The sequence below is a fragment of the Micropterus salmoides genome, unplaced genomic scaffold (assembly GCF_014851395.1).
Source record: "Micropterus salmoides isolate LMB-PRFRI ecotype aquatic unplaced genomic scaffold, ASM1485139v1 Ms_hic_scaffold_16, whole genome shotgun sequence".
Taxonomy (NCBI): domain Eukaryota; kingdom Metazoa; phylum Chordata; class Actinopteri; order Centrarchiformes; family Centrarchidae; genus Micropterus; species Micropterus salmoides.
The window spans coordinates 20,154,788-20,172,395 of NW_024040707.1; the positions used below are offsets into that span (position 1 = coordinate 20,154,788).

Sequence of the window (17,608 nt, forward strand, 5' to 3'; positions counted from 1 at the left end):
CCTTGCACGCACATGCGTGTTCAGACTCTTCTGAGCCCTTTGCGTCCTGTGTGTGTGTGTCTGTGAATATGCTGGCAGCCCAGTGGTCGCCGTGGTAACTCATCATTAGGTGATTAATGGGGCTGTGACGAGGCTGCGGTTTAATCAGGCCCGGTGTTTGTGTTGAAGCCGACGACAAGAGCAGCTGCCCTGTCAGTTGGTGTCTGCTCACGAGATGACAGCACCCGCTGCTGAGGAGCGCCGTTGTCAAACGTGTGTGTGTGTGTGTCTCTCTCTCTCTGTGCCTGCCAAAAACCTTTCTTCCACCTTCCTGTTTCCTTATATTCTTCACGCCACATTCTTTCTAGCTCTCTCAATAAACCCACGGCCACTCGGAGACATGCTGTATAATTTTAGCTTGAAGCTGGGTCCGCTTTACCTGGCTCAATCTCTATCCCTCCCTCCCTTTTCACTCTCCCTCTCCCACCCTGCTATCACAGCCATGGTAACACTGGTGCTGATTGCCTGGTCTGATCCCTCTGGGGGCTGTAATAACTATTTCTAGTTAATTTGTTGCGGTGGGGGTGGAGGGGGGCAAACACTGGCAATAAATGAGAAGCCTCCTTTGTAGGCACAGTCTGTAGGGCAGTGTAGTGCAGACAGCGTGCTGCTTCAGCCTTGCCCACTTCACTGTTTGTGGAGGATTTCATTATGGCATGAGAAAGTGGTATCTGGGTTCCTTTTGAGTGAACGACTATAGCTGAAAATGGCAGTGGGCTGGGCATGGCAAATGACCTGCTCAGCCCCTCTCCTCTCCCTTTACTCACCCACTGGATTGCTGTTCTTCCTTCCAGAGCTGTCACTTCACATTAACTCAGTGGTGACTGTCAGGCAGGGCAGAGGGTAAGTCCAGTGCAGTCCAGTAAGCCAGCGCGCGCACACGCGCACACACGCGCGCGCACACACGCGCGCGCACACGCGCGCGCACACACACACACAGATGAGTAAAATTGAGCCTGGTGTCATCACAGATGGTCTGCAGTGAAGCTAGCCAGTTAACTCTGTCATTGAGCTCCGTGCTGTGTCTCTCTTCCGTGGCATTGCAAAAGACAAGCAGCGTCTTGTGCAGAAAAAGCCCCTCGAAACATTATCTCTGTGGAATTCTTTTGGCTGCGTGCCTCATCCTCACTGCATTCTACCTCTTTATGCTTATTCAGTTACGACTTCCCTTTAGCTTATTGTGTTAGAAATACTTTACATGCAGCACATGTCGTTCTACTTTTCTCACTTTCTTTTTCCATTCTTTTACCCTTTTAATAACTCTGTTTTACTGCCTCTGAAAGAATGGAAAATATGTTTGATCAGAAAGCTGCAAGGTTCTGTTCTTTGATAAAGCTACTCAGTGGTCTCCAGAGTATACATAGTGGTGGAGGGGAGTGCCAGCAATTACTGTGATGTTGAGAAGAGTCTGCACAGCTGCCTGATCTTTAGGAACTAATCTCATATTTCTCACCCACAAAACAGAACAAAACACCCCTATTACTTAGAAAATGTAGCTTCTGCCCGGAAAGGATAATGGTTATTGAAAAAGGGTTATGCTAATTGTCATTCTTCTCTCATCCACAGCTTTTCTGAAACACTGGGGTTGTTGGTGTGGCCAAATTTTCCCTGGATTTGACTGGTAAATTCAGAAGACTGAAGCCCAGGCTCACAGTCTACCTTTCACGGAGGCCCAGCCGTGAGAGGACTGAGGAAGGCACGTGGCGGATCATGACGGCCGACAAAGAGAAGGAGAGGGAGAAAGAGCGGGACAGAGACAGAGACAGAGACAGGGACAAGAGAGAGGCCGGTAAGTCCCGGCGGCAGGACGGGGACAGGGGCGACCGTGAGAGCGAGAGCTCCAGGCCCCGGCGCAGCTGTACGCTGGAGGGCGGGGCCAAGAACTATGCAGAGAGTGAGCACAGTGAGGACGATGACAACGAAAATGGCAGCACAGGTGGAGGCAGCGGCACAGCCGAGGAGGCCTGCAAGAAGGGCAAAAAGAAGACGCCTAAAAAGAAGTCGCGCTATGAGCGCACAGAGAACGGCGAAATCACGTCCTTCATCACAGAAGACGATGTTGTTTACAGACCCGGAGGTAAGTCCTAGTCATGGATAATCTAATTGTGTCAGCAGGTGGGCCGCACTCATCGGCATGTTCACTAACTGCAGTGAACAGGAGTCTATTTCCATTTATCAATTTTCCCAGTTGATAAGCCCACCTTTTTAACATCACATTCACTGACTTACTTTTTAATGATTCAATGATTTCTGGGCTTTAAAAAAGCATCTCTGTTGTGCTGCTGAGAGATTGCAGATTCTCCAAAGTAGCAACTCCAACAGCTAAAGTACTCCCTCAGGTTGGAGGGCCATGCATCATACAATCAATTCCAAGTTGACCCCGCTCTGTGCTTTGTCTTGGGCTAAGTCAATAAAGCAAAGTGGTGCTTCACTAGATGATGTGATAGTGACGACAGCCATGATAATGATTTCATCCCAACACCATCCGACTCACTGAAAGTATGCTATCTCCTCTCGGGCCAAAAGTTACTCTGGTTTCCTGGAGAAATGTTTGAGCTGTTATACAATGTCTTTATTAAGTCAGATGAATGAGGCTAAAAAGAGAACCAACCTTTTCCACGGCTGTAAACATGGCCTCTCTTTCACCTACTGTTTATAAATCGGTTGTATTAGAGGGGGGAATGTCACCACTCGCTGTCGGAAGGAAGCCAAGCTAGCTAGCTGTGTGTGTGTGTGTGTGTGTGTGTAGTCTGCTCTCACTCTCCTACTGCTCAGTGCTATCCGCCTTGCAACTAAATCATTGCTGCCATGTCTTTTCGTTTATCTAGCAGCTAGCAAAAGGTCAAGCAGTGGGGGGAGTGGCGGGGGTGGGGGCGACCCACATTTCTCGGGCACTTAATGGGAAGATGTAGGAAATTACAGCCTGTGTTAGGTTATCTTCTTCTCCAACTACCTACCCATGCAGAGATCCACACGAACACTCTTTTTTTCTTTTCAACTATTAAAGAGACAACTTCAAGTAGGTGCAGTGAAACAGCCAGATCTCCCCATGCTACACTTTGTCTAGCTGCGTAATAATCTAAATTTTCTCTGCACTGGTATCAGTGGAGGTCCTCAAGTAAGCAGTCGCACTGAACCCAAGTCCTGTTTTTGTTCACTCTTTATTTCTGTCTGTCTAACACTCTGCAATGGACTCCATTGAAGCCTCTTTTTGTTACTCAGTATTTCATGTTTAATAGAGAGAGCACCGGCGCTTTGTCTCATAGTTAACCATGAAGAGAGGGGGGAGGTGTGTGTGTGTGTGTGTGTGTGGGGGGGGGGGGGGGGGGGGGTAAAAAACGGAAGCAGTCAGTCACATCAATGAAACATTCAAAAGGCATATAAACAAAGTCGACCGTCTCAGTGGATTAGCCCTGCCGAATATTTATATTTCCACATCCGAGTGAACAGCACAGCCAGTGTCTGGTTGATGGGGAATATTTATGTTTCCTGTCTTCACCTTCAATTAGTTTGACAGCTCTAAAGCAGCCCGGGTGTCACAACCTGCCCCCACCACGTAGACAGGAGCTGTTAGATTGGTTTACAGTAGGGATGAGTCGTGATTGGGTAGTGGTGGCCCCAGCACCGGTACACTAGTTTGTAATTTACCTCCTATTGTCAACATTGAAGATCCTCCACCTCAGGAGCTGACCTCCTGCTGGCTCCTCTGCTTATTGTTCAATTGATAAGCCGTGTGTGTGTGTGTGTGTGTGTGTGTGTGTGTGTGTGGTTTCCTCCTATTCTTGGTCATTGGTAGCAGCCTTTCCTGCAATCAGATTTGATGTGTGCAGCTTAGGCAGTCACAAATCCTGCAATGGATTATGCTTCACTAAATGTTAAATCCCTTTATAGCCGTCTAGTGACACACAATATGTAAAACTGACCACCCTCAGAGAGGGATTTGCACCTCCCCATACTTGGGGAGAGGGAAAATGTTGGTGTTGGAAAGCAGTGCCGAAAACCGAAAGAAATTGTGAACCATAATACTGTTTGATTGCTTTTGTCACAGGGAGTTTTAGAAACATACAGGCCCATGTCAACACATAAAAAATAACAGGTAAGCTAGTATTGAAACCATCTGCACACTCCCAATCTCCAGCCACCCTGCAGTCTCTCTGCTTAGCCTTTTTATCCCTTGAAGATGGGTTCAGGCGGCTTAGTGCACATCGATTGGATAGGGAAGGGTGGAAGGAGAAGTGCAATGAACCAATAGGTGGGCCTGCAGCTAACTCTAGCTCTGGTGCCGTTTAAAAAGGATGGAGGAGTGTGTCTATGGTGGTGCCCAGGGGTCTGTGTCCTGGGCCATTTGTATGGTCGGCTGCTGGGGCGAACAGCCCGATGCAGTGCAAGCAGATGCCAAATTGATCTGTGCCCTGTGGCTGAGCTTTCACCACTTCCCCAGGCCCGGCCAGACACCTCCATTGCCTGTTCTCTAAACTTGTACGCCCCCCCCAGATTATAGATCCTCTCTCTGGAGATTATACACTCTGCCATGGGGGGATCAATAGAAGACACCCTAGAAGCACGGACACACACAAAGAACAGCACACACTCACACACCCACAGTACGCTGATAACCAGTAGTTGTGCACACTCACAAATGTACTGTAACACATATACATGCACACTAACACATATACAAGGCATGCTTTTAACTGTCATTGACATGGCCGCTATCTCTGACAAGCACATTCTGCAACACACAAGCTCAGCCAAATATATACAAACGCAGTACTATCCACATTGCTCATCCCTCTCTCTCCACTGCAGCAGGACTCTGCTTGGCACTGCAGGCGGCAGGCTGGAATAGCATGTCTACTTCTTTCCTAACTGGCTGGCTGTTCTGTTTAAAATGGAGAGAGCTAATGGAAAACACCTGCCCCCCCCCCCCCCCCCCCCGCGCCCTTCTACCTCACTTTATGTCACACAACATGGCTGCCACCCTGCTGTCAGGGCGATAAAGACAAGACTTGATTTAATTTAGTAATTTCCTTTTATAAAGTGAGTGTTTGTGTGGTATAATACAGAGAGAGCCCAGGCTAGTCTGAGAAACACCTTGTGTGTGTATGCGTGTTGGGGGAGTTGTTGATGTGGACAGCTGGCGCTTCTTGCCGCAGCCACCACAGAACCCTAGGGATAGCGTGTGTGTGTCACTGTATAGTGTCATGTGCACACACAGTAAGCTGTGCAGCAGGAGTATGTCTGACACACACATGTAGAGATGGATAACCAGCCCCTCCCTTCCTCTCTCCCTCCTCCTCTTCAAACTCAGGACCAACTGTTGGCAATAACAAAAAACCTGCCATGTTCTTTATGTTTGCAAGGGCTTCAGTTTTTCTTTCCTGAAAATGTGTCTGCTGCAATTTTCTTCATGTTTTATGTAATGTACCTGTGTCGGTGCAAATGCTGACATTTATTAACCATGTCGGGTGTTGACCAGATGCAACAGATCCACAGTAGGTCTCTTCCATTATATATTTTTAACTGTGCAATTTTACAAACTTAATAATACAAGAGGATTTTGCGCAAGTATAAAATTTTATTTCTCGTGAAGCCAGTATAATGGGGTTCAGTGAGTGTTGGATTGGGTATTTTAGAGCCAAGACACCGCAGGCTAGAGCTCGATTAGCATAGCACATCCCCTCTGCTACAAAGGCTAGCTGTCGATAAGTTTGCTGTTTCCAGTCAAGCTAACATGAGGGACAAGCCCTTGGAGTCATCTCATATTGAATAGCAGTGTGAATCTGTAGCCTGTCGCTAACAGAACAGATCTATTTTTAAAAAGGCCCTCTCTGCTCTCCCATCTCTCCCCACGCTAGAGACTCTGGGAAAAGGGCTTTTTAGTGAAATCCAACCACCTGCCGACTGCTAAATGAGAAAGCGTGGGCTAGCCGAGAGGGAAAGGAGCGGTGGGGGTTTGGGGGGTTGTCAAAGAGCCTCTGTTCTCCCCTAGGAGCTCAGTCAGCTGTAGGCCTGCCCTATTGTGGAGATCCGATGGTATCGCTTGCCAGGTATTTCCCACTGCTTTTCCAGTGAGAAGAAGGGAGAGCTGTTGGACTTGTGGATGAGGAGATAGGAAGGAAAACTGGGCAAGAATCTGTGTCCGTGTGCCTCCAGGCTTTGACTGCCTGTTAAGCACCCCCCTCACCCACCCTTGGACCGGCCCAGCAGGAAGTGGCACAAGGCAGCCTTGGTCATCAGCTGGTCTCCTTCGCTGGTGGATCAGTAATAACACCAGTCTCCCTCTTTCACGGCCCTCTGGTCCACTCACACTCCTGTGGCTCCATTATTGCATTCCTTGTGCTATTTAATTGTAGGATCAGTACACTCAAGGGGGGGTAGCTTTGCTAAAGCCGTGCACTTCTCCACCGCGTGTGTGCCTCTGTGCACTGCCAGTTTGAGCCTAGCACCACTTTTAACAATGCAGGTGCGTCCTGCCTCATGGATAACACTCGCCACCTGCAAGCATGGCTTTAAAAAAATGCTCCCCTTGATTTAATAAGCCTGCCTTGTGTCCTAAAATATGCTGATATTCTTGCTGTGTTTAGCTGATCTCATTCCACAGCACCAAACAACCACCCCCATCACTGTTTACAAAACACTGGCATATACGACTATGTTCACAATGTGACTTTTACATTGATGGCGGCTCGTAAAAGAAAGCCAAGCTGGTATTATCTAAGATCCCCCCTGCTGAAATGCTGCAGCAAATTAAACAGCGTCTTATTTGCTTGATACAGAGAGAGTAGGACACGGCTCTTTTACTGAGGCTAGGTGTGTTTTAGATTAGACATGCTTGGCAGCCATAAGAGAATGGCTGGCTGAACAATGAGCTACAGCTGAGAAAATTGTTGTGGGTGTGTTGCAGGGTTATAACAATGAATATTCCGTTGCTTAAATTGTGTGCAGTGACGACGTTCACGATCAGGTTTCAGTGCTCGAGTCTAAGGAAATGCGCTCAGCAGCTTCATGATTATCTCCCTGTGTCATATAAGTATCACATTCTCTCTTGCTCACTATCTGTCTGGGTGGTGTGGCGGTCGGCAGTGGATTGTAGGGTGGAGGTCACTAGAAGAAGCGAAACTCACGGCTGCTGAGGGAGTGAGAGCAGTTCTACTACAAAGGCCCGGCTGTGGTTCTCCCTCCTACAGCGAAGGTTGCATCCATCCAACGAGCGCACACTTCAATCCTAAACAAAACTGCCCATCCCCCCACATAGACCCCCACCACAGCTAAACCTCACGTCCCTCCCCTTTCCACTTCTCCACTTGAGCAGGGAGACCCACTTCCAAATGCACAAAATGGCAGGAATGTTTAACAAGCCAGGCAGACCCTGGAGGAGCACCCCCCCCCACCCCCCAACACCCTCCATTGCCTCCTTTTCAAACGTTAACTCGTTTTTAACTTTCACATTCATTGAGATTCGTGTTATAGTCGCTTTTTCAGTGAAATGCCCTTGAGGTAGTAGACTTTTAGTGCCCAGGATGAATTCAAAATGTGCTATTGACGTTCGAAGAATAGACTCGCTTGCTGTCTGCGAATGATTAAACTAGATCCCTGTCTCTCCCCCCCACCACCACCACCTATCTTTTTCACTCTCGCTGTCTGTTCTTTATGCCTGTTGATGTGCTCTGGGGTGTAGACGCGGAGATCTGGCCTCTCTAAATGAATGTGCCGACGAGGTGAAGGGACACTAAACCCTAATTCCCCCGATTTGACTCCTCTGAAACATGTCATCTCATTCAGATTAGTCTCTTTTGTTCTCTGCCCTCCCTCTCCCACCCGCCCCCGCTCTCTCCCTCCTGCTACCCTCCTTCTCCTCCTCCTCCTCTCGCTTCTCTCTGTCTCTCTCAACACACACACTGTGTTGCTCACAGATCACACAATAGCACTGATGGATATTTTCATTCATGTTATCTTGTAAATGACTTCCAGGGATGGTGTAGAGGAGGGAGAAAAGGGTGGAGAGGGGAAAAGCGAGAAGAGGGCAGTAGTGAGAGAGATATAATGCGTCACTCGAAGCCAGCGAGGGCGATAAACCCCCCTCCCCTTAGAACAGCTCATTCAGCCCACAGCAGATAACAAGCCCACCCTGGGGTTACACACAAACGCACACACACACAGGTTCTCAAAAAACAAAGCCCATGATGTCACAGGCGCACTCGTACACACCAGCCCTCTACAAATGGTATCTTGGGTGTCAGAGCCATTTAATATCTTTGCCACCCCTCTTTTCCTCTGCGAGCGGTAAGATAAACCACAGCCAAATCGATAACTCTGTTGACACAAACAAATAAATAACAGATGATGGCACTGTCAGTCACTGAAAAATGCTAGCCGCACATCTTTTGTTAGGGAAAGCGTGGCTCAGTCCGTCTGCGAGGAACAGCTCCCCGTGTGTTTTAGTGAAATGAGCACCAGCACTTTCCTGCAAATCTTAGATCAAACGAGATTGTCCGTCTTCATGGCCTTGCTTATGTGTTCACGTTAGTAAGGGTGCTACGCTCTGTTGCACCAGCCTTGGGAGCAGTTAAATAGTTTGCTACATTGCTTCCATTTGACTAGAAGGTCACTTTTCAGTGTGCGATCTATTGTTCAATCAATTAACTGTGCTTTGCCTGTTAAGGATGTCCGAACTGTCTTTTACAGATTATTTTAACAAAAAAAAAAAGGTAAATGGGAGACTATTACACCAATATGACTTTTCTGAATTCAAATCTCTTTTTTTCTATAATAATTCTAGCCCTTGGCTGTTTTTGAAAAATTACTGTGCCAGGCTTAGCAGTAACTATTAGCCACGTACCCCGCCACCTCCTCCTTTTCTTCTCCACTGAAGTGGCTGTCTGTTTTTGTCCCTTGTAGCGTGAATGTTTTTGTTAAGGAGATGAGAGTTCACGACCTGGCCATACCACCAGTCACTTTCAGTTTAACAGCACAACACAGCCGGGCAGGGCCACCTCCTCTCACACAATGTGAGAAGGCTGCTTTTAACACCGCAGGGTTATGTAATTTGACAACATTTTAAAACACGTATTAAAGGACAGGAGGTGGATTTATGTTTATTTTTTGTTTCACCGCTATGCTAACCCAAAGCTTACTGGACATGCAATGACAGAAGTTGTCATTTTGTAGGAACGAGTTACAGTGATGATTGGGGGGGTGGAATGGGGTTAAAGCCAGTATTGCTCACTGGTGTATAAATGGAGTGGAACAATAACATAATTCCCCTTGGGCGTAATGTTTGCTTTGGAAAGGCAACCTTGTAGCGCTCCAAAAGTCCTTAATCCTATTACTCGCATTCCAATTGAATTTGACTCAAGGAGAAAAATGTCTTTTCAGCAGAGGTAACAGCACGCAAAATAATACATTACTGAGTCTGGCTGCATTAAAAATATGAAAGCTTTGGGAAGTGTGAACATCTTCTTTCAAACTCACATCTTTCTTCCTTTTTTTTTTTCTCTTACTTGCAGATTGTGTGTACATTGAAAGCCGGCGGCCCAACACTCCCTATTTCATTTGTAGCATTCAGGATTTCAAGCTGGTGAGTACATTTTCGCTTCCTGTCTTTCCTGTTTCATGTCCCTGTGTCCTCACACTGGCCCGAGGTTCACCACTTATCCACCCACCCATCCCGTGTCCTAAGCTGGAAAACAAACTGCTGCTGTTCTAATGAGAAAAAATGCGAGAAGAAATTAGGGCAATGATGTTATGTGCATCATAATTAGGAGATTCAGGTGCAGAGCGGCACAATTTTGTTACTATGTATAAGTCTGATGAGAAGAGAATACAAATCAAAGTGAAATACAATTTACAATCAGTTTGTATCCTCAGGTTTGTTTTTAAAGGGTCATGTGGACAAATAAAAATCCCTCTGAGAATCGAGCTTGAATAATAACCACCTTTGCGATCCACTGGCTGCGTAATAATGCTTGTAATGGAAATAAAGATGTTTGTCGATGCACTTAATTGATTTAATGAAGGAGACCTTCACCAGTTTTCAATTTATTTTTTTACAACATAATGTGGCCAAATTGCCTCTTTTGCTGAATAAAGAAAGAAATTAGTTTTTAATTTGCTACTGAGAATGGCTGATTCATCAGGCTCGGTCAGTTTAGTCAAGTGGCGCTTGTTTTCTCTGCAGTAGGACACCCAAAATGTATCACACATGTAATTGATTTTCCCACACTGCATTTTCTGTTTGCTGAAGGGGATGCTGCATTTGAGTTCACCCAACGGATTTGTCTCTGTTCATGTTGATGAAAAGGGATGTGACATTATGGTTGAAAATATGTGGTTAGATGTCAACAGATAGTCGACTGTAATGACATGATGTTTTAGAAATGACTTCCATACAGGTGATGGTTTTCTGGAAGCACTTGTATTCTCGAACTGGATGAGTAATGATGGTTGGCCCCATATGGGATTTTTCAGTGCACCCAAACAAGCGTTTCTTTTGGCTGGGAAATTGTGTCAGTCAAGTTCATCAAATGTGAACTTACCGGTGAGGCCTGAAGCCGATTATGCATCTGAAAGTGATTGTTTTGAATTAGTCCTTTGCATGGTTTCCAACTTCCATGAATGGAGAGGTCTACTGGAATATGAAATCGATGGGTCTGTGTTGCCAAATGAAGCAGCATCTAACCCTGCTGGAGAGAGCATTGCCTGTCTTTTAACAGGTTGGTTGTTTAAGCAGAGTGAGCAGTGAGGGGCGGCCTAGCCCCAGGGGGCCAAAGTAATGGCTGCCAACAGCAAGGGTGATGATGGGAGGTCAGCTAAGAGGCCACACACAGCATTTTTGGAAAAGGTGGAATATTTGTATGTGTGTGTGTGTGTGTATGCATTTGAGATAAGTGTGTTGGCACTTTTGTTTCTAATGTGAATACTTTAGCGTGTGAAGGGCAGTTGTTGTGTGTAGACGGGGTTTTAAGGTGAGCTGCAGGCCTCACAGAGAGCAGAAGACATCCAGGCCCCACAGCAGCAGGGCTTTAATCGGATTGCTGCTAGAGAGTGCTGAGGACGGCAGTAACCTTTCCTCGTGCACGCACATGCGCATTCAAACTCTCGCACAAAAACCCATGCACCTGCACCCTTGATTAAGAGCGCCCGAAGAGGTCTGGGGCAGACAGAGGTAATTGTCCAGGGAGAGAGAGAGAGGGACTGCCTACATTAGCTGACCTCTCTCTCCCTTTTCTCGTACCCTCTCTTTCTCTCTCTGCGTCTCCTGCTCTCTGTTTCTCCCTCCCCCCATTCCATCTGTAATTAATGAACAGCCATCTGCATGCCTGTATGTGTTTGAGCAGACTGTACCCTTGTCCTCCTATGTTAAAACAACAAGCCCCGCTGGCTCTCTAAACAAGTACAGTGTTTTTCAATGAGCTCACTTTGTCGCCAGGCTACAAATCACAAATGATTGGCACTACATTGGAAACTCATAATCTCTATCTCTACTAGCCCAGAACAAAATCCTCTTTTAGGATGATAGCTGATTTAGGTTGTAATTGCACACGTTGGTATAAACTACCATCTAGCTGCCCAACCTCGAACCCCCCCCCCCCTCCCGACACCCTGCGCTGAAAACTAGAGCACAGGCTTGCGCCTTTGGGAGGAAGAAAAAAATGTTCATCCACTCGTTCTCCTCTGTTGTGGGACATAATGGTCAGCGCAATCTCATTTCCTTCTCTTGCTGTAATATATTGAAAAGGACAACAGGCAACTTGATATCCATGTGAGTGAATCACACATTGGACATCAACTCCTTCTCTTTATTTCCTATTCTCTTATCCCTCCCTGCCTCTGTCTCCAACCCCCACTTGTTCTTGCTGCACAAATTATCGATCAACCCCCCTCTGGTAGGGAAGCAGGGCTTTGGAGGCGCAGCAGAGGGGGAGGAAATTTCATTGGTCCTGAACCAAACAATCTCGTCAATATTGCCCCTCTCCCACCCTTCCCATTTTTCCTGTCTCTCTCTCTCCTCCCTTAGTCTTTAGGCTGTAACAGTCTCTCTCGTGTACTTTATCTAATGACCTGTGAATCCAATTAGTGGTGTGCAGAAATCCCGAATGCAGCCATCAATCTCCCCCGCATGGGGAAGAACAAGGACTGAAGCCCGCCTCTCTGTGTCTTTATATATTTCTCTCAATGTCTGTCTTCTCTGCATTGTGATGATTCTGAGACTAGTCGTGTTGCGTGTTTCTTTGTTGCGTCATCAGCAGTAACACATGCCAAATAAAAAAATGTAATTCTGCAGCATTATTGATGTCATTTTTAGACTTGGAGGTCAATCCTTTTCCGTAGTTTGTTTACTCCACATTGGCAGCTGTGGTGCCCACTGTAACCTCTGTGACATATCGATCCGGCTATATAGATTTCAGTCTCCTCCCTTCCTCCTAAAATGTCTGCCCGGATACAGAGGTGACCTGTAGGAGGCCATTTTAACCATTGGAGGTATTAAACAAAATGAGGAGTGGAAGCAAAACACCAAAATGCAGCCACTCCAATAATAATTACCTTCCGTGCCCAATGTTTAGATTTCTTGAAAAGGGAAGAATGTAATAACAATAGAAAACTTACAAAGCCTAGAAGGAAAGATAAGAAATTTAAAGCAAAACAATGAGAACAAGAGAAATATATAGACTAAATCATAAAATGTGAATTTAAGTGAATTAGGGACTAAAATTGCAGCTGACTACAAATGCACACAAAACCGGTCTTTAAATGTATATTAAACATATGTGGGGAAAAAATGTGATCAGTCAGGTTAATTTATAGTTTTCAGTCATGTGACATGCGCGGTGACCTGGAGGGCAAAACAGACCAAGATAGCAGCTCATACCGGACTCCCTCGTAGAGATGCCGCAAAAGCAGTTAAATTTTATTTAGATCACCTCTAAACTCAAGAAAAAGATACATATGGACACAAACTGCGTTTGGGAAGTGTTGGGAACTTGCGATCCATATACAGCACCCGCTGCCATATTTCCGCCGTTAAAAACCGCCATGGTTCCTGCCAGCGCTCGACTGTGGTAATGTTTATGTTTGCCGTGTAGGGAATCCCTCGCCTAACACAGCTCAGGCTTGTCTCCTCGTCGATTATTGCATCCAAAAGCACAACAACCATTCAGCATTTTGGCAACGCAAAAGTAACAGACTTAATGTAACAGCGTATCACTTGCTTCCTGGTTGGCGGGCAGCGGAAAATCTTTTTTGCCCTCCGTGGGGGCGTTTTCCTTGGAATGTGATGTCACATGAAAACCATGGGGGGCCAACAATCCCACAAGGGTTAGTTTCAATTTACACGCGGCGCCATGACCTTGTAATGTGTTTACAATCCATATTTGATGAGAGTAATGCTGTGTGTATGTACATATACATGTGTATGTCATTATATTGATATTCTGCATGATCTTAATATAAGTAGCGTGACCGTTGTTTGTGTGTGTGTGTGTGTGTGTGTACGTATTTATCTGGTTCACCACTGCGCATGCACACAGAGGTCTACGTGAGGAGAACAATAAGCCACCTGACAGCGCCTGAACACTGAACAATCTGCAGCCATATCTGCCCATTGACCCTGGCTTCACCAATCCATTCTGCTTTCTTACCTCGATTGTCTCCTCTGTCTCCATTTCTCTCCCTCTCCCTCTCTCATCTGTCTGTTTCCACACTTCGCCCTCCACCCCACCCCACCCATCCCCACTCCTCTTTATCTGCTGTCACTCACCTCCCTCCCTCCCTGCTTCCCTCCTCCCATACTATGCTCTAGTCATTGTGTCCATGTCCTCGAAGCTCATTGACCCCCCCCCCACCTCCCCTCTCTGCTTGTATCTAACCTCATTTGCCATTATTGGCCAAGTCAGCTGTGTTCCGTCCTCCCTCCCTCCCTCCCTTCCTTCTCCACATCCCTCTCTCTTACTCCCTCTGCTTTCTCCCAGCATCCCTGTCTCCCTCCCTCTTTCGCTAATGGGAGTGATTGCAGCGTTTCTCCCTCCGGGAACACAGGATTTAGGAGCCCAGTACGCCAGCACACACCCACATGCAGTCTCTCTCTCACTGTTGGCCGCACACACACATCTCTGCTCCTGGATCTCCCTGCTTATGGACATTTAATTAGATGCCGTGTACAATGCAATTATCTTGCCAGTAGTCCAGCTCATATGTTGCAGGCCTGATCAGCTTAAAAGGATGAGGGATTTTCTTCTTTGTCATATAACCAGTATAGAGAGAGAGAGAGAGTGTGTGTGTGTGTGTACTGATTCCATTGGTTTTCATTTTCTTTCATTCTCATCCTGGCATCAGTGTAAAAACACAGTGTAAGGTTATAGTCATCTCAAGGTTGAGCACGCTCTGTTGGCACTGTGAGATGTGTGCGAGTTTATGTGATACTTTAAGCATTCGCACATGTGACTAGTGAAAACTTGCTGTGATGCAGTGTGTTCGTTCAGACTTGCAGCACACTGCACGTGTGTTACGTTGTTGAAAGTAATTTATGTGTCAGTCTAATTGATGAGATGTGTTAAAACAAAAGGTGTACCAGGAAATGAAAACAAATTACCCATAAACCTTAGATCCTATTGATTAGTGTTTGGCGCCCTGCATCTTACATGCAAGAGTTGTGCATGTGGGTTTGCATGACCTCTGGATGACCAATCAGTGAGGAGGGACACAAATTATTTTAAAGAAACAACAAAAAAGCAGGGGCATCCTTATCACTCATATTGCTAGTTGTTATTAAAGTATCTTACAAAATTAGTGTCAGGTCTGAAGTGATTGGAAAGCCAAAACACTTAATTAGCACATAGCTAGAAAATATATGATAAAAATGGCTAGTTGTAGCAATATAGAGTGTGTGTGTGTAGTTTTCTAGATTTTCACTTAACATTGCAACATGACACAATTATTTCTAGGACTGTAATAGAAAATAAACTCTATGAATTTGCTATGAATATGTTTTAAGGAAAAATACCACTCATTTATATGTCAGATGAAGGTTTTCCCTACAGTAATGTAGTAAAGTGTTTTTAAATACAAACTAGACAAAATTAGAAGATTTGTGCATGTTTGTGTTGGATGGGTATAACAGCATAGCTTTCCCAGTTGTCATGTTAACAGCGTGTGTACAACTCCACGTCACACACACACAAATAAACACACATGTACACACACCAAATGTTGATGTACATCTCACACAACTGTTTCCTGATGGTTTTAGCTGGTGCTTATCATATAGTCTTGGATAAAAGGGCCATGTATTCAAAGCCCCTAATTAAAAATGTTTGATAAAGATGCAAATATATGTGCATAAATATGCATGCTTAACCTGAACAGTTATTAGGTTGTCTGTGGACCCTCAGTATAGTCCTAATGGAAACCAAAATGCTGAGAATTAGCTTAACAATGAGATCCACTAGCTAATTAGCTTGCGGCTAGCCTGTCTGCACATATTCAGATCCATGAAAAAAAAAAATCATTTAATGTGCAATGTGACATTGGTAAATGGCGTCCCTTTCCATCCCTCTGTTCCTTCGTCATATTTGTCCCTTTATGTAACGCTGCAGTTTCAAAGGTCTCATGATGCATGCAGCACTGAGTCAATAACCACGTTTATACAGCCTATTCAGGGCGGGAATGTTGCACCATTATTCTGCCTCGTGTAAAACGTACAAACACGGAATGGGGGTGGGGTGGGGGGCATTGTTGTTCGCCGTTAATCCGCCAGTGAAGGTAGCAACAGAGCCAAATCGACCTGTGCGGAACAACAATGCAGAACCTGTGCGTTTCTCTCACCAAAAGAAACTCATTGGTGCTGAGCCATCAAGGTGGTGATAGGAGGTTGACTAGACAGGCATCACTCTTGTCTCTTGTCACTGGCTAGAAGGCTGAGTTCCTTCTTTTTATCTTCCCATTTCTCCCTTCATGACCAAGCTCTACCCCACCCCCATCAAACATTTTGAAATGCAATTATGGATCAGTGAGCACCACCATCAGTCGCACTTCTTGTTAATATTTATCGAGTGGAGCAGCAGCCACTGCCATCTCTTGAGAGAGGGGCGCTACCCTCATTAGGGGCAATTTTGTGCGTGTGTGTGTGTAAGAGAGTGTGATGCTCAGTTCTCCCTTTTATTCCCTGGTCCACTCTGCTGCTCTAAGCGAGCTGGTACATTTCACAGACGTGAACATGTGGAGGTGCAGCCTTTCACAATTGGCTGTCTTAAGTGTCTGCTTGTCTCTGTGCTCTCTGTGAGGAAGCAGCTTTGACAAGGGCATCTAGGCATCTATAGACATGGCCGGCCAGCCTAGCCTGCTGCAAGCTGTTTGATTGAGGCATTCAGCCTGTAATGTTCCCCATTGAGTAGCGGCCTTAAAGCAATAGAACCACAGCACAACAGCTACTAAACACTGAATGGCCGTTCATTGTCACTTACCTACAAAGGGAAAACGGACCAGAAATTGTTGCTGACATTATACATCTTAACTGTGGTAGGCTGGAGCAAGTTAACACATGAAGTGGAATAATTATTTTTTTTTTGAACAAACTACTTCTGCTCAGATTACTTGCCTTTATTGACAAATACCCCTTCCCCCTCCATCCCTCACAGTTGCCTATGACTAGACCCTCTGAGCAAAGGATTTTTTATTGCTGCTGTCGCAGTATCAGGTGACTTTCCCATTATGACCGTTTTGATTAATGCTCCCCAATGAGAAGGTATGCACCCCGCCGATCCTGCCTCCCCCTCCCATTCCCTCCCTCCTTCTCTGCCTCTGCACACTTGAACATTCATTTGGATGAAGCTGTTAACGCCGTTCTTTGTAGAAACATTAGGTCATTTAGCTGAGGTGTTTGGGTCACTTGCTGCAGCAGCTGCTGTTTCTACGCGAGTATGTTCTTAAGCAGACACAAACTGACAAGTGCTAGTCCTTCTCGGGTGTCAGTTTGCAAGCTCTGTGCATTTCTCAAATCAGATGGAGACAGCCACGCATCTCTCAGACAGCTACACAGCTCTGTCTCTCTTTGGGGAGGCAGGTTAGATTGATTGTCCACACGAGCGCGGCAATGAATAAATACAGAAACACAAATGGCAAGGTTGCGATAACACAGTTCAGACTCAGCTAGTGCAGGAGGCTGTATTCAGCTCTGCTCGTGGGTATAAAACCAAATCTACCCAACCTTCCCCTTGGCCCCACGTTTCCCTTTCTTTTCATCTTTTTGGACAGATAACACTTTTTTCTTTCACCCTCACTGCCACCCCTGTGCATTAGCTAAATGCTGCTATGGAAACTAGTTGTTCAGCCAATAGGATGAGCTCTTTCTCTAGGATAGAAGGCAGGAGGGGAGGGAAGTAGAGACGGGCTGAAATCAAAATGGGGTTTTGTGTGTGTTTTTATGAGTGGTGATTACCTTCCCAGATGGAGAGGGTGCAGCCAGGACAGTGGGGGTTGGTCGGGCTTGAAGGGCTAGGCCAGTGGCCATAGCGTTTTCATAAGGCTCTTTAAAAGCTCAATAGCCAATAGCCACCTCCTTGACCCACCACTG

General features: G+C 46.0%; 1 protein-coding gene across 4 annotated transcripts in view; it reads left to right on the forward strand.

Annotated features, from left to right (window-relative positions):
* Positions 1 to 17,608, forward strand: part of rerea (arginine-glutamic acid dipeptide (RE) repeats a) — a 122,754-nt gene that overhangs the window by 48,708 nt on the left and 56,438 nt on the right. For all 4 annotated transcript variants that reach the window (XM_038722789.1, XM_038722791.1, XM_038722792.1 and 1 more), the window contains 2 exons: positions 1,606 to 2,116; positions 9,549 to 9,619. In XM_038722789.1, coding sequence (XP_038578717.1) covers positions 1,750 to 2,116; positions 9,549 to 9,619 — 438 coding nt within the window. In that variant the 5' untranslated portion in view covers positions 1,606 to 1,749. The remainder of the gene's footprint in view (positions 1 to 1,605; positions 2,117 to 9,548; positions 9,620 to 17,608) is intronic.